Source organism: Gymnodraco acuticeps, unplaced genomic scaffold, assembly GCF_902827175.1.
Source record: "Gymnodraco acuticeps unplaced genomic scaffold, fGymAcu1.1, whole genome shotgun sequence".
Classification (NCBI taxonomy): Eukaryota; Metazoa; Chordata; class Actinopteri; order Perciformes; family Bathydraconidae; genus Gymnodraco; species Gymnodraco acuticeps.
The window spans coordinates 98,506-118,484 of NW_022991713.1; the positions used below are offsets into that span (position 1 = coordinate 98,506).

The following is a 19,979-nucleotide window of genomic DNA, read 5'->3' on the forward strand; positions in this document are numbered from 1 at the left end:
CCTTTACGGGGGACCCTAAAAATAGAGTTCGACCCTTATCTAGAAAATTAACCTCAATCAAAAGTCTATTTTTTTTTTAAACTCGTCCCCTTTTTTAATTTGTTGCACTACTCAATACCATCATTGATTTCATGCTCATCTATACATTATTAATTTGTTTCTATGGAGTGACTTTAATCAACTATATTTATCAAAGAGTAAAGGGCACAAAGAGCAACATGAACTAAATCCAGGAAGAACAAATCAATCAAAACGAACAGTTCATTTGTGTTCAAATATCCAACTTGATTTACTTTGATGAAGATGATGATCACACTATGAATGTGCTTTACTAAAGCAACATATGTTATCATAATGATCACATGTGCAAGGTTAACAAAGAATATTTTTATAAAATAGCTTTATCAAGAGGATTATATTTTTCAGATCTGTCGGAAAAAGTAAAAAAAACAGTTCCAAACCTATAGAAAAAGTTAAAGAAAATCAGTGCTGGCAGTGTGTTGTTTTCACTTTGTGCCCTCTTGTGTCATGTGACTCTTATGCTCAGTCATGGCCAGAGCCTCGAATGCTTTTTCTGTAGCCCCGGACAATTCTCCCTCAATAATATAATACATTACAAGGTTGTGTACTTAGTCCCATGCTCTTCACACTCTTTACACTCGTTGTGCTCTTCACACTCTTTACCAACAACTGCACCCCCATCCACACCTCCAACTCCATAGTAAATGTGCAGACGACACCACAGTAGTCGGTCTTATTACAGACAATAATGAGACAGCCTACAGGCTCGAGGTGGAACATCTGACGGACTGGTGTAAGGAGCACAACCTTGTCCTTAACACCTCCAAAACTAAGGAGCTCAAGTCCATCTCCCCCTCCACATCCATGGAGAAGCAGTGGAGAGCGTGGAAGACCTATACGGTTCCTTGGAGTCAACATCTCCAATAAATTAACATGGACCTCAAACCTGGTGAAAAAGGCACAGCAGAGACTGTTTTTCCTGAGGAAACTGAGACAGGCCAGGCTTCCACAAAAACTGCTGGTAAACTTCTATCGGTCGACCATTGAAAGCACCCTGACCAGCTGCATAACTTTGTGGTACACCAGCTGCACAGCCGCAGAGCGGAAGGACCTGCAACGGGTGGTGAAGGCTGCTCAGCGCATCGTTGGGACTGAGCTGCCCAACCTTGACAACATCTACAGGAGTCGACTGCAGAAGAAAGCCAGCAGTATCATCAGAGACATCACACACCCAGGCCACTCACTGTTCGAAATAAAGTCACGCACCAACAGACTGAAGAACAGCTTCTTTCCCAGAGCTGTGGCCTCCATCACTCCCGTCCCATCCCTGTCCAACCACAAAACTCAACTTTGAACATGCACACATACAAACACACTACCTCCCATCAAAGACTGCAGCCAAAAATGCCATATGCTTTTCTAAAAATGTATTTTTAACATTCTGGTAAAGTGCATTTAAGTGATGACCCTGATTATTGCTACTATCTCTGCTTTATCACTGCCTTTATGGATGTGTTCTTATTTATGTACTGCAGTGAGAGATGCCAACTGAATTTCATTACACTGATGTGTGATGACAATAAAGATATTCTATTCTATTCTATTAACTGTGCTTTACCTGAACCTCATCATGACACTAGAGAGGACGGCAGGAGTGTAATTTCCCGTGTTCAGTGAATGCAACAGAGGCAAGACACCAGACCAATTACCAGAGAGTTGCATGGAAATAAACGTGTCTTATTGGTTGACAGGTACCTATCCTGTGACAAATGATTAAACTGTCAGTCGGACTCTGAGTTTTTGAAGATGGACATAAGAACATTTCTTAAAAAACACGACAATTCTCAAGTGGTGGCTCACACAACAACCCCAGAGCCACCACTTGCGGCAAGTAAAAGTAAATGTCAGTAAACTTCCAAGTTATGCGAACATGTAAGGCATAAATTACACGTTGTTGACATTACTTTGAATCGCGCGGGTAAGCTAAACCGTTAGCAAGTAGCTATAGCTAGCCATATATATTAATTAACACTTTGTCATACAATATAAATGTTGTGTTTGTTAGCGTTACCTGGTGATTTCAAAGAAAGCTCTCTGGGAAATGTTGACTTACTGTCAGTGTTCGACATGAAGCTAGAAGCTATACCTTACATTACACAGTCACAGGGGAGTGATTTGTAAAATATCCATAAAGAAAAAGTGTTTACAGTTCTGTTTCATATGCGTGTTGAGAGATGTATCAAATCTCTTAATGTTGCTCTCAAAGTGCACCAGATTGATGCTTTTAACTTTAAAAAATCTTCCCGGCGGAGCATGCCCCTGGACCCCCCTAGAGGAGGTGAAGACCCCCCCCTAGAGGAGGTTAGGTCCGCCCCCCACTTATAAAAATAGCACTTTACCCCTGCTTACAGACCTATATGTCGTGAGCTGATTATCGAGCCTTCATTGTAATAGTCGCAGGTGTGCTGTGTGCGTGTGGGGAGTGTTGCAGTAGAAATGTCCACAGAAATGCGATTTAAAATGCTCACAGGTTTTACACCTCTTATGAAATGTAGACTCCTTTTATTTCGGAGTTTATGTCCGAGACAACAGACTCACAGATCGTTGGCTACTGAGAGATATGCAAAATGTGGCTGTGGATTTTCAAAACAATATACAGTAAAACTATGGTCGCAGGCCCAAGTTGAACTCTCTGAGGTGTAAGCCATTTTTTCACGTTTTTGTAAAAATGCTATTAAAACATGAACCTTGGTGACCATCGGGCTGGCCTGCGTCTGCCTAATACAAAAACAAAAATAAATGTTGCTTTATGCAGCCTCTGATCATCAACAGACTTCATGCAATGCATCATAGATAATAATCTCTATCTCACTCCTAAAACATCTAAATCTACTTTCAGCATGGATAAATGTTCATAAAATACATCCATTGTTTGTTTTATTTGCTTCTTGAAATCCTAAAAAACACATCGTCTTTCTAGAACGGATTACAAATCGCCTGAAAATGGTACAAACAAGTGGCAACATGTGTGACGAAGGTGTTGCTGAAACTTAAGCTCGCTCCATTGCAGATATTCCCGCGAGAGTGCGGAACACTTACATTAATTAATTTGAAAGGGGTCGCCAGTCTCTTGCACTGTTATTTTGGGGGTCGCAGGCTGAAAAGTTTGGCAACCCCCGCTGCCTTAATGTACCTTAATGAACTGTGGGCTAAGCCCCGAATGTTTCCAGGTCCAGGAAACGCCCCATGTCATGAAATAAAGTTTTAGACGTAGACTCACCAATCTTTGTCCTCCACACTAAAACAAAGAAAAGCACAAGTCCCCACTCTAATAGCATATGTTTCCAGGAGCTGTACTTACACACTGCTGGCAAACCAACTGCTCAGTTAGAAAGGGGATGTAATGTGTTCCAGTGTCAGCAGAGGTAGAAACAGCTGCATCTAGTGGAGGGAAATCCATGTCCCTGCAAGGGAGTTCAGGACCTGAGGCTGTCAGTGTCATACATGTGTCATACACAAGCAAGTTCACTGCTATGTTCACTTTTCGTCTAGCAGCTTAGCTCAGAGAACATTCAGAGTAACTGATAAAGGTTTAGATTTCTTATACTGTTTCAAACAACTCTCAGTATGACTGCAAACAGTTTACTTTATTTGTCTTGATGCTTTCTGATGCCTTCCATTAAAACACAATGACATGTCACAAAACCACCAAACACTGCTCTGGAGTCAGAGTGGTACGTGCACACTGTGCTCCACTCAGTCCTATTTGGAGTTAAAGGTATCAATCTATTGGCAATACAATGTCAAAAACTAGACCTCTTTTTTGTTTGCTTTTTAACCAGTTTCAAACCACACTTTTTACACTTTTTACATCTAAAGTCATTCTTAACTATATTTTCCACTCGGATGAAGGATTTATACATTGGACAGCTTGATTTCGAGTTAGCAGTTAGCAGCAGCCGAACACTGACTTGAATTGAAGATGTTTTATTCAGTGTATCCCCCTGAACAATGAACAGATCTAAACCGTGAGAAGCTGACTGCAAAAACTAATAGTGGTAAAGACAACAATTCCCATGATGTCACACTTTTTCACAACCCAACAAACTATATCTTCTATTAATGTTTGATTCGGGGATCAAATCATATTGTCACCAATGAGTATCATTAAGAAATATAGCTGTTACAAAACTAGCTTAAGTTATATATATTTTTTAAAACACAACATAAAGAACTCTGATCATGTCAGTTAGCTCCTTCTAGAAAATATGTCGTTTTATTACAACAGATAATAACGTAAGATACGTAAGACCCATCCTCACTCTAAGACAGTTTGAATTCAGTGTGCATGAGATCACTGTCGGGCGCTATCCGTGCTGCTGACACCCACAAGTTCAAAGCAAACAGAAGGTTGTGTTGAAGCAAAGAGAACAGCCGGTGGTTTAGCTCCTCTCCTGCTGCCCGGGCGCAGGCTCATCAGCGCCCTGCTTGTTCTTCAAAGAGCGTCCCAGAAACAGCCAGTACTCTTTACGGATGGTGTCCGTCTCATGGGCCAAAAGATGACAAATCTAAAAAGGGGGACAACAATCACAGGAAGGGTCAAAGCACCACAATAATGGATATATCTCAGTTTGTTTGTCATTCAAAATCCTCCTGATCTCTCACAGGTAACATTTTAAAAGTGCTGCAGTCATGACTTATTTGTGTTGGCCAAAACACTCATGGGGTCTTTTGAATTTGATTTTCAATATTGCAAGAAATAACACGTTCATTTTTACAAATAAACCCAAACCTCTGATTTGTTAAGCCTGGAGTGCCCCTCGTGTTCGCGCACTTCAAATTAAATACACTGTAGTTTGCCATATACTCAGTGTCCTAAGAGTTTTAGTTTTTTAGCCTTTAAGGTTATTTGTATAATTACATTTACATTTGTTAAAAATACTTTTAATGCTAAATTCTTTCTTTTTTATCCTTATATATTTATTTATTTTACCTAATTTGCAACTTGTTTTTTTAGATTGTTTATGTTCGCACCACCAGATACCAAAGCAAATTCCTTGTGTGAGTAAACGTACCTGGCAACAAACTGGATTCTGATTCTTAAGGCTCTTCTAAGGCCATTTGTTAGCAACACCCTTTTTCAAGACTCATAAAAGCTACACACTTACGAGTTGGCTACTTACTGACATTTCTTATGTCACAAAATACATCTAAGATGACATCATTCTAGGTATTCATTCAAACCCCAGTGACCTTGAGACAAGGGACTGGAATGACAAAAATGCAGACTCATTTCCGAGGTTCAGGACTTCCTCCTTCAGCGCTCGATACTCAGTTACAATGATTTGTAAGTTTATATTTCCACTCACTTCAAGAGCCTTTTCTAAAGTTTCCTTTAGTTCCTCGTCCGACTTGTTCTCTTCCTGACTGCTGTTCTCCAAGGCGTCCTCGTAGCAGTCGAACAGGAAAGCCAGCAGATAGGGGGAGCAGTGCGTCTCCTTCAGCCGGAGGACCCTCTCCAGCAGGCCCGGCACCGACGACAGACCCTGGTCCTGCAGCATCCTTGAGGAGTCAAAAAAGAAAAACTGTCAATGAGCTTTTTTTTGTTTTTTCAAAAAGGAGCAGCTCTACTCCTCTCATTGTACCTGTAGAAGGACAATAAAGGATTCTATTCAGATTATTCTTTTATTTTTTCGAGCCTTTATTGGAGATTTGTAGAGTTGATCGTGTTTCTCGTGCAACTTCAAGAAACTGGCGTAAGCTTCAGTAAAATGCCTCTCCGACGTTTTCCCCACACCTAAAGAGTGCAGATTCTGTTAGTCTTTGACCGGGTGTGTTGCATCGCTGAGGCTTACTGATGTCCGCTGGTCTCCAGTCAGTGAATGCAGGTAGCATGTGCAGCTTACTTTGCCTTTTCACTGCCATGCATGTCATGGTATAAAAAGTTGGGGTCAAACTTCGTAATGAGATTCATTTAAGATGAATTTCTGGCTGCCAGATGAAGTGTTAACGCTTTAACCCTGTCATATCTCGTACATTTCTGAATTAGGAATGGCAAATTGATATATCAATGATTTCTCCTGAAGAACTTCTTGGTCAGTCAAAGCAAGTGAAAGAAGACAAAGTCATGTTTTGCTGTTTGAAAAAAATAATTCTGATATGCAACAGCTTACCCTTTTAAATAGTTCCATGCACTCTCATTGTGTGGAGCCTTCTTGATCTGGGTCAGACAATACCTTTCAGATAGAGAGGGAAATCAGTCAAATGCATGCAACAGACAACGTAAAGCGCTTGCTGAAGCAGAAACAATGTTGGGTTGTTTTGGGAAGTAAATACTGGAAAATAAGCTTAACAGAGTGACTTTAAGGTGTGAAGCCAACAACGTACCATCCAACTTCAAAAGGTACAAATGAACTGTGTGTCCAAGTTGTCCAGACATGAAGAGAATACTCACTGAATCTCTCTCTCCACTAATGCAGGTTCAGAGAATCCTGTAGTGTGAGAAATAACAAAATGCCTCTGGTTCCATGCAGAGTTATTCCTCACATCTTCTTCCAGAAGAGTCTCCACAAACTCCAGCTCACTGTCCCACAGTTTGTACTCCTGCAGGTAAACAAGGACAGTGTTGTTGTTGGCAACGTACTAGTATCATGTACTGACCACAGATGGACTTAACCACACAAATAAGAAAGCATTCATTCTGGCGAGTTCACTGTGAGCAGAACATTGGATTTCTGTCATTTTCTCATCCAAACTCAAAGAATGCTCAAACTCCTACCTGGATGACCCACTGTCTGTGCTGCCAGGCGTGGTAGTTTTTGGCATCTTGGCTGAGAATATCTGCAATGAACTCCAATTCCTCTGAGGGGTCCTTCAGCCACTCCACCACCATACGTCTGTGATGCCTGGAGGAGGAGGTTAGGAAGCTAGTGTCATAGTGCTGCAGTGAGTCAGCATTTGTGCACTTCTTGTCTCCAAGTTAATGGCTTTTTGGTTAGATTTGACTATGACATAAAACCTGTCAATAAATTCACCACTTGTGAATTTGTTATCTTTTAAATGTCTTGTGGCTAAAATTACTCTTCCAAACGCCACCTTTAGCTTAGCGACGTGAGTTATGCGATCATTATGTAGTTCATTTATAGCCCAACGTCCGCCTCTTACTTCTGGCGATAGCATGTATGCTTCAAAAACCCTAAACGTGGTGTTGTGAAGGACTCTCTCTGGAGGGAACTTGGGGATTCTAGCCTTTGCAGACCATTTACATGCACAGAAACCTATAACACACTACAGGGAAGGGACATCTCCAAATAGCATAATAGGGCCTCTTTAACAAAACATATAACTTGGCAAAAACAGCCCTTTGCTAACAAATACTTTACTTATATTAATAGACCTGGTGATAAAGATTTCCATAAGTAATGCAGGGTTCTTTAAAAAAACAGCTACCGACACATGTGACCTGAAATGAATTTGACAGCACTCACCAGACTTGATAGTTTTTGGGTTGCTCCTCAATGATGGCTGTAATGTACCTCATCTCCTCCCTCAGGTCCTTTGTTAAGGCCTGCAGCAGCACGCGCCTGTAGTGCCTGAACACACCAACACAAGGACTGTCAATACATTTTCTTTCAGAAGGTGAAGAAGTGTAAAGGAATTGAGTAGTTGACAACTCATGAGTGTGATCTTGTCAAGGTATGGCTCTATCCAACACAACATGAGATCCAAAGATGAAATGTTTTACTAACTGACTGTGGAGGTGCAGCCCAGTACCTTGGATGCTGATTGGCTACTGGTTACACAAGCCAAAAAAACGTTATGACATCATAAAGTGGCCAAAATCTGATCAGCTCTTTTTCAGACAGGTTTTTATAGAAATGGATCAGGAGAAAAAGAGAGAATCTTTGTTCCTGATCCTTTCAGAATCTCTTTCCACACAGGGGACACATGTGTTGTTTCACTGTGGTATGAAAAAGAGACCCTACTTAATAGTGAACATCAGTTTTCCATATTGCAAACATGCAGCCTGCTTACCAAACGGTGTAATTGGCAGCATTTAGCTCGATCGCTTCTGCTGTCAAAGCGAAAGCCCGGTCGCTTCTTTCATCATTCTTCAAGAGTGCACGGAAATAGTCAAACACATCTGAGACTGTTGGAAGAAATATTAACACATTTGGTATAAACATCAACAAAGTTCTGACTCCAACTACTACTGAATATTGTCTGGTCTCATGTCTGTGAGACTTTGGTAAAATCATTGTTGTGTTTATAATTCAGCTATTACAAATGTATGAAGTTTACAGGCAGTACATTGTAAATTAAACATCGCTTCCTTTAATTTTGATGTGATTATCTCTTAATAACAATCTTACACTTTTCAGAGTAGGCGATCTTCACGACAGGATTGGGTCCATCGTCCTGAGGGACTGGCTCCAGGTCAGCCCACTCCTTTCTGTCCCTGAGAGACAAAACACGGGGGTGGCGGGTTTAATGGCTGTCACCTATTATTCTGAATGAAGGAAGCTAATGCAGCTAGCACTACTTACAGTTCCTACTGCTTTGTTTAACAAACACAATACACGTTTTTATTCGTAGATATATAATTAAAATAAACGTATTTCTGTATTGGACCGTTTAGTTGTGCCCTGGTTAACTTTAGCTTCTTAAAACGTCCTACTTCGCAGGGGTGTGGCGGACTAACATAAAGCAGCAGTGAATTACCACAACATTATACCAACATAGGGATAATAGGGTTTGCTACCACACCCAATGGCACTGCTGGTAGCCTTATAATAACAACAAAGCAAAAACAAACAAACAAACATTAAAGTAGAAGTTATCAAACGTTACTGCGTTTAACTAAAGTTAATGAATAAGTGGTTACCGTTAGAGCAGCTATCAAGCTAGCATACAGAATAGGCATGCTAAGTGATAAACAGACATTACCTGTAAAACATATATCGGGTCGGGTCAAAATAATCATCTTCGAGGTTGTCTTCAGCCTCCACATCAAACTGTTTGTCTTCTTTCAGCTCCACAGACTCATTTGAAAGGGCTTCAGCACCTGACATGATAACTGTGTAGCCTGATCGCTCCTGTAGTCCGCGAGGAAGGAAGAAAACGTCATATCCGGTGTAGCAGAGTTGCCTTCACGTACTGCGGGAACTAATCATTTCTACCAAACATTGCTCTGTTTGATTAAAATATGGTTCAATTGAAAATCTACCCCGAAAGAAACTGTAAAACATTAAGGTATCGTGTACAAATAAAACACTCACTTTTGTCTGTCAATGTAATTATACAGTAATTTGCAATCCCGTAAGCACTGATATTTACTGACACACACGCTGCTGAGATGTGACGTATAAGGAACAGAAAAGTTGAGAATGATTCCGATCAACGTCCCAAGCTGTATGCTTTCACACATATTGTGCTTTTATTGTTTGTATGCATCTGTTCCAATTACTAAATCCGAGTGTAGATGGTACTTATTTGAGTTATTTCTACTCTTTAGCTCCATCATATGGCAACATTTAGTTCTTATATTTGGGAGAAATGCAGACATGCATTAGGAAATATAAATATTGTTAACAGTCATACATCAATTAATTACCATTTGATATCTAAAGTATAGATTATATGCAAATCACATTTCAGTTGAATCATTTTCTACTTCATCCACGTTGTGGACTTTTGCTTCAACCTTTAATTGAAACAGCATCAGTGACACATTTCTTAAGGTCAAGCTGAACTTTATTTTTCATCAACGACTCTGGACATTATAAAAATAAATAGATGATTCAGTCAGTGGATCGTAATACAAATTGTTATCAAAATTATGTACCAGCCAGGATGAAGAATTAAACACATGCATAATCACCATTCCATCAACGTAACATGTTCTGAACACTTGTCACCTTTATTTGCAATTAACAAGATCTGTTTTGCAACAGAACCTGTTGACGGAATATAAAATCACCATTCAATTTAGACAGCTATGCAGGTTGAATATGCTTCTCTCTGACATATTATCAATGATGGCTTGACCCAAAGCGAGTTCATTGACTGTCTTCTTGATCCAATCCGTGTTTCTCGATGTAGCGTCTGGATGAGGAAAAACAGATATAACAGTCAGTGCTTCTTTTACTTACATATGCCTGGTATATATTACAATGTGGAACAAACACAACTTTACAGACAGTGCAGCTGCACATCTAAATTATATTTGTCCCAAAGTAATAGTTGGTTATACTCAATAGAGAAAAAGTGTGCTTCAGAGTGTGCTTTTGACTATTACAGTTTATCACTACAATTCACCTATTTCACAGTAACCAGTTATTGGACCCATTGTTCACAAATATTGATACATTGCAGCTTTTAAGTAAAACTAAGTATTTGCACGCATTGTCACTTTCAAAATGGCGACACATTTTCTGGAATATGCTCAGCGTAATGCCAGAGAGAGTATAGTAAGGAGGGTTGGTCAGTCCTACATTTCTCTTGATTTGTAATCCTTCACTGACTTTTCAGAATACATCTTAAATGACACAAAAAAAGGAATTCAAAGTAAATCTCAAATCAAATGAATATTGTGCATAGTGATAGCTTAATTTAGAGGTGTCTTTATAACATGAACCGAATAGACTATTCCAGAATGTATTACTTAAAGGTGGGGTAGGTAAGTTTCAGAAACCGGCTCGAGATACACTTTTTGTTATATTCCATGGAATGCTCTTAACATCCCGATAGCAATGAATATCTTAAGTGCTTTGACAATAAATCCATAAAAAAATGTCATCTGTGGAAGCCGTGGTACTGTAAAAAGTACAACCAATCCATTTAGCCGGGCCAGCTAAACGGATTAGATTGCCGCCCTGTCTGTCAGCCTTCCATCTCGTGCACGCACAAATGTATCTCGTGCCCTCATTGGGCGTGCATTGTGCGTTCATGTATGTTGGAGGAGGTGCTCTGTAAGGAAGTCTGAAGGAAGGGGCGGATTCTTTTCGGCTGTGTACTTTCAAATGTTAGTGCACTCGAGCCGGTTTCTGAAACTTACCTACCCCACCTTTAAACAATAGTTGAGGGTATAATGGAAACTTTTACTCCACCTTTCTGCCCAAACAACAACAATTAACAGACATTCTGCTCGTCTTGCTTAAAATACAATATTCTCCAAGTGTGATGTAACTATGTGACACTGCTTATGGCAGGAATATCTCACCTTCTTGCAAAATTATACAGTGCTTCTTTTCTCTCTTGGAGAGACAAATGTCTGTCAACTGGGTATCTCCCGAAACATTTGGCAGCAGGCTGTGGACGAAAAGAGAACATTATTATTATTATTTCTTAATAATAAGAAAAAAACAGTTAGATGGATTGTATTTACTGGCAAATAAAATAAAATAGGACTTGCACAAGAAAGATTGTTGACCTAACTGTAAATTGTAAATGTATTTAAAGAGGCCCTTTTCTGCTTTTTGGGGATCTCTCATGAGGGAGTTTCTCTCTAACAAATCATTCTGCAGAGCCCTGACAAACCTTTATGGTGGGGGCAGGGACAGAGGAATAGGAGTTGTTCATCGAAGACCCAAACGTTGACGTCCCGGTTGCTTCCATCGGACCTTCCTCCTTGCTCTCCAGCAGATTAGTTATGGTGGTGTCCACACAATTGGTTTCAGCTGAACACAATCAAAAGACAACTGTAAGTTCACAGATATCCAAACCCTGCTCAAGTGTATGAAGAATGTGTTACAAATGTAAAGGAAGGATGAAGCAGAGTTAGCGGCCCTACCTAAGTCCTTTGCGATGACATTCAGCGGGACGTGAGGCAGCACGTCCTGCACCTGTTGGGCCATCTTAGCAATCCTATGATCATCCGTACCCAAACTCTGGACCATGAATCCAAGGCCGATAGATGCTGGTCTGGCACCTAGGGGAAGGGAGAAGAACGGCATTGTATGATATTTGTTATTTATATTTTATTTCTTTTTTAAATGGAGCTGTTTTCTCCTGGGACGAATCAAATATTTTCATTTTGATCCTTTAGATTTTGTAATAGACTTACTTGTAGATGCTTGTGATACGGTGTGTCTTTTGGTCCGTTTGATGTGCTCTGCTTTATCGGCTTTAGTGATCTTAGTGGAGACCAGGCCCAGTTCCCCAGCCAGGAGCTGAAAGACAAACCGACACACCTTTAGTTCACAGCACAAAGGCAAACTAGAATAACTGCTTTGCGACTGAAGCTTCGCCAACCAGCCAAGTGGCCGATTACATCCGGTAATCCAAAATGCTTTCACTTCATCATTTTATCATATTATTAGACATTGGAGTTAAATGTTCCGTTTGTGCCCAATTTTAAGAATGTCCTGATATATTGCAATAATAAGTATGTGAGACACTAACAAACAGAAAACATATTTTAATAACACTGAAGAGTATAACTTTAGTACTCTGTAAATGCTAAGGAATAAACTGGTTTTCATCTTTAATATTTTAATAATATTTAAACACCACTTTTTATAATGTAATATATACATTTTTACATATTTATTAGTGCTTAATATTATAGTACAAAAGCTTCTGTAAAAGTTCTTATGCCTATATAATATTTTAATTCTGTTTTATTTAATATTCTTAAAGCACATGTTTACGTCATATCGGACACAAATCTGGATCAGCTCCGCTGTACCCCCGTTTTTAGAGATTTGGGCACGGAGGAAAAGAGAGAGGGTTTTGTTTTCTGACACGTTGTGAGTTCCCTGACACACCGGGGACACATCTTTATGTATGGAAGACGTACAAATGTGCATTTTGCAAGATAGGAGACCTTTAAAAAAAGAGTCTGATCAAAAAACATAGAGGGGAAAAATCATAAAGAAATTATAATGGTGCCTTCTTTTTTTGTCTTATTAAAGCAAACATCTTTGAGGTTCACCAAAGAGGGACCAAGTGTAACTTTTGATTTGTTTATATTGTTAGAAAAATTAAAGCTTTAACAAATCCACTCAACCGGCAAACATTGGTTTTACCTCCTGGACTTTGTTGGCAAACTCCTGTGTGGACTCGCCATCTTGTCTGGATACTGTCGGGAGCCAGCTGGGAAGAAAATGAACACAAAGAAACAACAACGTTTGAAGTACAAGAACTATTATTGCAGCAGAAATATTCAAAATAGTTTGAAACTCAAAGCAAAAAGCAAACATTTTAGTTTTAAAATATTGAGTGATTTTTCAACACAAAACTACCTCAATGTATAAGAAAACAAATCATTTTTGTCATTGATCTTTTGGCTTCAATATCTGGATTCCACTTTGAAAAAGCAATTGCTGATAGAAGTAATGATACAAATGGTTTAGTACCTTACATGATACACTGTACATGGAGCAAAAAATGTCCATAAGAGCTCCTTCATCCAGCTCGAGTCAGGTGTGCTCTGTGAACAGACAAAACACAACAAAGTCAATCACATGGATGTATTACAGTGTCATGGGAAAGTCATAGCTGTGTCAGTGTCCAGGTGCCCCAGACAATCCTGCAGCTATTTAAAAATATCTGCAGCACACATCAACATAGGGGTGGGCGATATGACGATATATATCGTCGAGACGATATTAGGTCTCCACGATATGCCTTTTCAGAGATATCATATCTATCGTGATACAGAGAGTCACTCAGTCATAGAATGTGAGTGCTGCGAGTGCACCAGGGTAGGATTTTCACGGCGGCCATGCCGTCATTGCCCCTCGGTCTGGCCGCGAAGCCCCGAAAATAATTGAACATCCTACGGCCACCATGGCCTGCGTGCCCCTGATACTGCCAACATCTCGAAGTTGCTTTAAAAGCGTCAGAACAGTGGTTTCTGAACTGCATTATGCTGCGTTCACAACGGACGCGATGCGAATATTCTCATCGCTCTAACCGCTGGAGTTTCACCGCGGCTGTCAGCTGTGTTTACTCCTGTCATTCAAACAGGACGCGCTGGAGAGGGGGCGGGGCTTATATCCATGTAAATACTGTGGTGGAAACCAACTACGACAAAATTAACCTATTTTATCGTGATTTAATTGTAATACACGTTTCAAAATGATGCCGAAGTAACTAAATACTGATAACGGTTAGTCAAAACCAAGCTGTCTAGTCAGGATTCAGACAGTATTGCACTTAATTTATTGTCTTGGTTGATTCTGTTGGCTTATATTTTATTTTATCAATAAAGGTATTTATATTGTTTTTCCCTTTTGAAACAGATGTTCAGATATGTTAAAGTCTTTGATTGCACTTCAAGTCTAAAGTTTACATTTTAATTGTTTGGCACGGACTTTTCCTCATTGATGTTTTACTCTCATTCTCATGTTTATTGATGTTACATCACTGCTAGTGCTACCTAAAACAGAAAGTGCATTTTTATTCTGAGAAACTGTGCCTTGAATATTTTTATTTTATTTAGCAAGAGAGTGCACTTTACTTGGTGAAGAAACCAGTGTTAACGTGTGTTGTAGGGTGTAGGCCTACCTACTTGAACACTGAGGAAGCCATATCAAAATTCCTGTTGAACTGTTCATTCAGGGATTCATTGCAGAATTAAAACCAGCTTGAAATGGTATTTTGGTCTGTTACTCCTTTTTATTTTAGTTTGTGTTACCTTGTAGGTGGTTGTACTGTTAAGTAACTTGAAAAATAACCATAATAACCGACATGAAAAAATATCGTGATACTGCTTGAAAAATATCGTGATATTGTATTTTTCAATATCGCCCACCCCTACATCAACACTACACTTAATTATTCTCGGTACTGAGATGGCTGGATTAGACTAAAGCAGCACTCGCTCCTTCCAGGAGAGTTCACTCATTTTGCAATCATAGAAATATCTTCTCCTTGTACTTGTTGTGCAACACTCATACTCTAGAGCAGGGGTTCCCAACCCCCGGTCCGCGGAGGTGTTACTGCCGGGCCGCGAATTAGCTGTGAGTTTATCGTAATATTTGCAGAATTATAAATATATAAAAATATTTTATCATAATATTTTTTTCAAAAAGTGTTTAATTTTTGCACCTATACCAGTCATATTATTTCATCCAGTAGCCTGGTTAAACTTTCACTAGAAAACTGTTAAAAATGGCTTTTATGATGTTCCGAGGGATTCGGCGGATCCTCTATAGAGCCTATAGGGTCTCAGCCTCTCGTGCGCACGAGAAAGTTACCGGTGCGCCAAGTAGGAAGAGGAGCGCACAGGAGACAACCGTTTAATTGCAGACTGTTATGTTTATGTGGGGAAATGGCAGTGCAAGCATTATTTGAGATATATTTCAAACTCGGACTTCATTTTAAGGATATGTCGGCCAGGGGTGTAGAGTAGTGTCGCGAACGAGCCGGCTCAAAGAGCATTTGCAACATGATGAAGCTCTCATATAGAGCAAGGTCCACAAACAACCTCCACAGGCACTTGAGAACACGGCGACTATGCATTGTAGACACATCAGTCCCCTCAGAAAGGATCTTTTCTAAAACAGGGCAGATAATAACAGAGAGAAGAAACCAGATCAACCCCTCTAAGCTGAGGCACTTGGTCTTCCTCAATGCCAATCTGCCCTGAAAAGAAAAAGAAAAGGTTACAGTTTGATAGTTGACGGTGGTAGGTTCATTAGAGACTGTTTGATAGGCTACTACTGTTTTGCACATTACAATACATTTATTTTTATTATGTTTTTTGTATGATAGAGACTGTTATTTGCTGCTGTTTTGAGCATTGCAATATTTATTTTCATTATGTTATTTATTTAAGATTATTTTTATTTTTTAAGATTCTACGTCAGCTGTTGCTGTATTTTGACATAGACATAGAGCCCTGATGTTTTGTTAGGGCTTTTTGTTTAAATACAAATGTAAAATATACAAAAATAGGGTAGCCGTCCTTTTTTAAATGTCTATGCTTAAGTTGTTATTGGTGTTGCTATCTGCTTTGTGTTGCGTGGTTCTACAAGCAAGTCAGTGCATTCATTGGGTGGTATCAGAGAGTTCAGGGTCTGTAAATGCAATGAAAACATTTGGCCACAGCAAATCATTTATATTAAAAATGTAATAATTTTAACTTTTGAATACTTCAGTACAAAGGATGTATTGAATCATTTAAGTGCAATAATGCGCCTTCTCCTTGTTTTCCCAGCATTCACTGGATTATCCGTAAATCATACAAACAAAACCAAAACGTTGATTTATCTGTTTAAAAACTGAATAACGTCAGGTTTTCCGAAAAACCAAAAAACGACACCGGTTCTTTTTTAAACATTAATATGTTTTGGATGCATATTGTTCTAGTATTTGTTCAGGCTGTTACATAGGCTACAATTAGCCTCACTTGCTACCTGCTGGTGGTGAGTAAATATTAAAATCAGTTCAAATTGACAACCGGTCCGCGATTTTGTTTTAATGTATCTGCCGGTCCTTGGCACAATAAAGGTTGGGAACCCCTGGTCTAGAGCGCATGTAAGATTCAAACAGTTAAGGCCGTACATTCAAAATAAGCATATATTTGTATCGGTATTCAGATCTTCTTGTTTATTTATCCATTCACTGTGTTGCTGTCTTAAATGCAAGTTCAAATATAATTACCAAAGCAATCAACGGTCTGGTCACTCGTAAGGCCACAGGTTGAATGGAGTCAGTCAGTGAGAAAGGCCAAGAACTGAGAAGGGAAAGTGTATATCATTAGTGTGTTAGTTTTTGAGGTTGTATGCTTTAAATAAATAGCTAAATGTGGCTTTTTTCACTCAAGAGGAATTGATTTCTAAACATGTCAAATTTATTTTATTTGCAAACAAATTAATACGTAGCAGAATCATAAGGCAAACTGTCAGGTAACTGGTAGGTCAAAGATATTATCAATTGAAATGAAGAATTGGCCAAACCCTGTCTCTAAGTGCAGATAATGATATATTCCAAACACTCACTGCTGTCCTATAGGGCTGGCTTCACTGTTTCAGGTCAACAGAAATGACTAGCAAAAACAGAAAGGAAGGCTAAAGATAGAACTTGCAGGAACAACACTACATTTGTTCAGCTATTCATACTTTTTGCTCACATTGCATCAACCAATTTCCACAGAGAAATGATAACTGTCGCCTCAGTGACATTAGTCAAACATTAGGCAGATCCTGATGGCACTAACCTGAACTTCAGCAGGCCAGCGCGGCCGTTGGTGGTCTCCTCTTCGGGGAACAGGAGCAGCGGGGAGGTGCCCTCAGTGGAGCAGTACCTCTGGAGAGTGTCTCCTATGGCTCCCTGGCCAGATGCTGAATGGATCTCCATGAAGCCTCTGGCCCAGCACACAAAGCCGGTGGAGCCCTCTAACTGGGGCTAAAGGCGCAGAAAGAGACAGAGCATCTCACCAACATTTCATTCAGCAGAAACAATACCAGCACTGGTTAAACCAAAAATAATGCCAACGTTGCATCAGCGCTGAAACTCACAGGTGCACACTTGTACAGGAAACTGAGACATGGTTTAGCCCATCTAAAAGACAAACACTCACGGTATGGCAGGGGGTCAGAAGGTTGATTATGTTGTGGTCGAACTCTGTCACATGGTTGCATATGTACAGCTTGGTGTTTTTGTCCCTGGAGCGAGGGTTCTTCGTTCTCACGTGCATCCCCAGGACTGAGCACATAATCCTGACAATAAATCTAAGAGAACAAAAGGAATAAAGCTGAAGTTAATCGGGATGATTATCTTAATATGTAGTGGGCAATTATCTAGAACATACATGGTGTATCACTGCTTTATGGCTCTTCATTCCCACAATCATTACCTTTAACTTAACATTGAAGTGACTGAAAGCCAAATACCATCTGAAATGTAAGAGTTATCAACACTAACAAATAGAGTGCAACTAGCACTTAAGCCTTTGCAGTTTTGTATGGGGTGGCTGTGATTAATAGCGTCATTTTAACTGAGGCAGCCATTACGCAATTATTTAAATTAATTACAAAGTATGCATTATATAGCGTATGATAACATAAACTGTTCCCACTTCCTCATATTAAGACATGGATACACACTCTTATATTATTAAAAGATTACTCTTAATGATACACAAACAGTAACTACAACAGCATTGTCAACACTGTTGAGGGTAAAATGGACCATAGAGAAATGTACACTGTATAATGTTAAATACTTGCCTTCTAATAAAACTCTCTGGAAGTGCACAGCTGACCAAGAACACGTGAACACCAACAAAAATCCGTATTAGCATCAAACAGATACCAACTGGAAAGTAAATCAGCAACAGTAGGAGGACTAGAGCATCTTTGGGAAACCTGTCAAAGGAAAAGTTGCAAAACATGTTTTAATTCAGTGGAGAGAACTTGAACTTAAATGTTATAGCAGATGAAATATTTACAGTCTACATGAATTACAATAGGTCTTACATGATGACTGAGCACGCATCTCAGATTTAGTATGTTAATTATTCACTGCTGGATCAATTATTGTTTGAAACTTGATTTTCCATGTTGTATTACAGCCCGTAGCGTTCATTTCCCACACGTTATTACACGTGTCGCTACTTGATTGTCTTTAAGGTTGGGTGCTTTAGAACACTCGGGATGTTTTATATCAAAGTAGTCCTATTCTGGCCTAAAATCCCACACACAAATGTGCACTGGTGCACCTACAGGCCCCATGTCCCACCTGCATTGATGTGAAAGATACTTGTATTGGTGTGTAGTACATATTGGCCAAGCACAAAATATACTTTTCAAATCGGAGGTGACGGGTAATGGCCATGGTACTCTATGTAGAGGTTCAACATTAGCTCATTCTACTGTGCACGCTTTAGACGTTCAGGAAACTTAGCTCTGTTCTTTAAGAGTCATTTTACGAAGTCAACTTTAACCACCGTGTAAGGCCAAGCTAGCTTCCCTTACACGGCTCGTTTAACGCTACAGTGAATGGCTGGGCGACATGTTTACTGAGATGAGTATTGCACAAGGTTGCATAACAAAAGTTAGCAATAAAACGTTAACGTCACCATACCACAGCTATGATAGCTAGCTGGCTCAAGTTAATACAATACTAAATAGCCTCTCGTTTGGACTGAGAAGCCTTCCGCAATGTGTGTTAATGCTAGCGGACAAACATTACACGTCACTGCAGATAACGTTACTATATATTTTTTTAACACACTGGATACGACCGTAACATCCATGCTAATGCGGCTAATTAGCGTTAGCTGAAGGTGAACAACAGCTTGCATTAGCTAGCTGCAGTTAGCTGACTTACCGACGAAAGTCGAACATATCTTCAATCCCCCGGTTCTCCATGTCTGCCAGTCAGACCTTTGCTCGGAGGCTAATGCTAAGAATACAAACTGATCCCTACAAATAAATTAGTCATTACGTTCAGAGCAGCTATGTTGTCGCACGGTGGGCTTAAGCGTCAGCTAACGTTATTATGCCCACGATGCCCCCGGGAATAACTAGCAGTCTATTTTTCAAGTTTGAAATGTTAGCTTAGCAAAAATGTTGCTGTCTGCGGTACTAGCATCGCTAGCGCCTGTGCTCCACTAGCACTACACAACAACAACACTTCCGGCCAGAATCCTCCAGAATAAAAATCCATTTATGTCAACTGAATAAAGCAGAGCCATAATAAAGGTTTCCTAATTTTGCCATACAAATGAACAATAATGTACCCTTTTGCTGACGTCTTTATAAATCCTTATAAATCATTTAAAGCCAGATTAGTTTATGAGTTCACCTTCGTCTGGTCTCGGATTTTCAAAATTAAAGTCCCCTCATGAAAAGGCATCGACATAATGTCCCCCTCTGGTGGATGTATTACATTAGAATTGGAAATTGGCTGCGACGACCATTATCTAATAATAATAATAATTACATGTTGCCATATTGTTTAGGTATAGTCTTTTAAAAATACTGTGCAGTGAGATTGTACAAAAT

At 39.6% G+C, this 19,979-nt stretch overlaps 2 protein-coding genes across 2 annotated transcripts; both read right to left on the reverse strand.

Moving 5' to 3' along the window:
* Positions 1–3,649: 3,649 nt before the first annotated feature.
* Positions 3,650–9,156, reverse strand: fnta (farnesyltransferase, CAAX box, alpha). The gene is made up of 9 exons (XM_034198928.1): positions 8,968–9,156; positions 8,394–8,479; positions 8,056–8,170; positions 7,509–7,613; positions 6,800–6,926; positions 6,476–6,624; positions 6,195–6,257; positions 5,391–5,583; positions 3,650–4,589 (listed from the first exon to the last, which is right to left on the reverse strand). The coding sequence occupies exons 1-9, from the start codon at positions 9,090–9,092 to the stop codon at positions 4,464–4,466; spliced, it is 1,089 nt and encodes a 362-aa protein (XP_034054819.1). The 5' UTR covers positions 9,093–9,156; the 3' UTR covers positions 3,650–4,463.
* Positions 9,157–9,756: 600 nt separating this feature from the next.
* On the reverse strand, positions 9,757–19,611 carry aup1 (AUP1 lipid droplet regulating VLDL assembly factor). The gene is made up of 12 exons (XM_034198942.1): positions 19,303–19,611; positions 18,201–18,338; positions 17,552–17,702; positions 17,189–17,376; positions 16,633–16,705; positions 13,380–13,453; positions 13,050–13,116; positions 12,086–12,191; positions 11,813–11,950; positions 11,560–11,699; positions 11,243–11,331; positions 9,757–10,125 (listed from the first exon to the last, which is right to left on the reverse strand). Exons 1-12 carry the CDS (start codon positions 19,341–19,343, stop codon positions 10,080–10,082), a joined length of 1,251 nt encoding a protein of 416 aa, XP_034054833.1. The 5' UTR covers positions 19,344–19,611; the 3' UTR covers positions 9,757–10,079.
* Between the last annotated feature and the right edge of the window lie 368 nt (positions 19,612–19,979).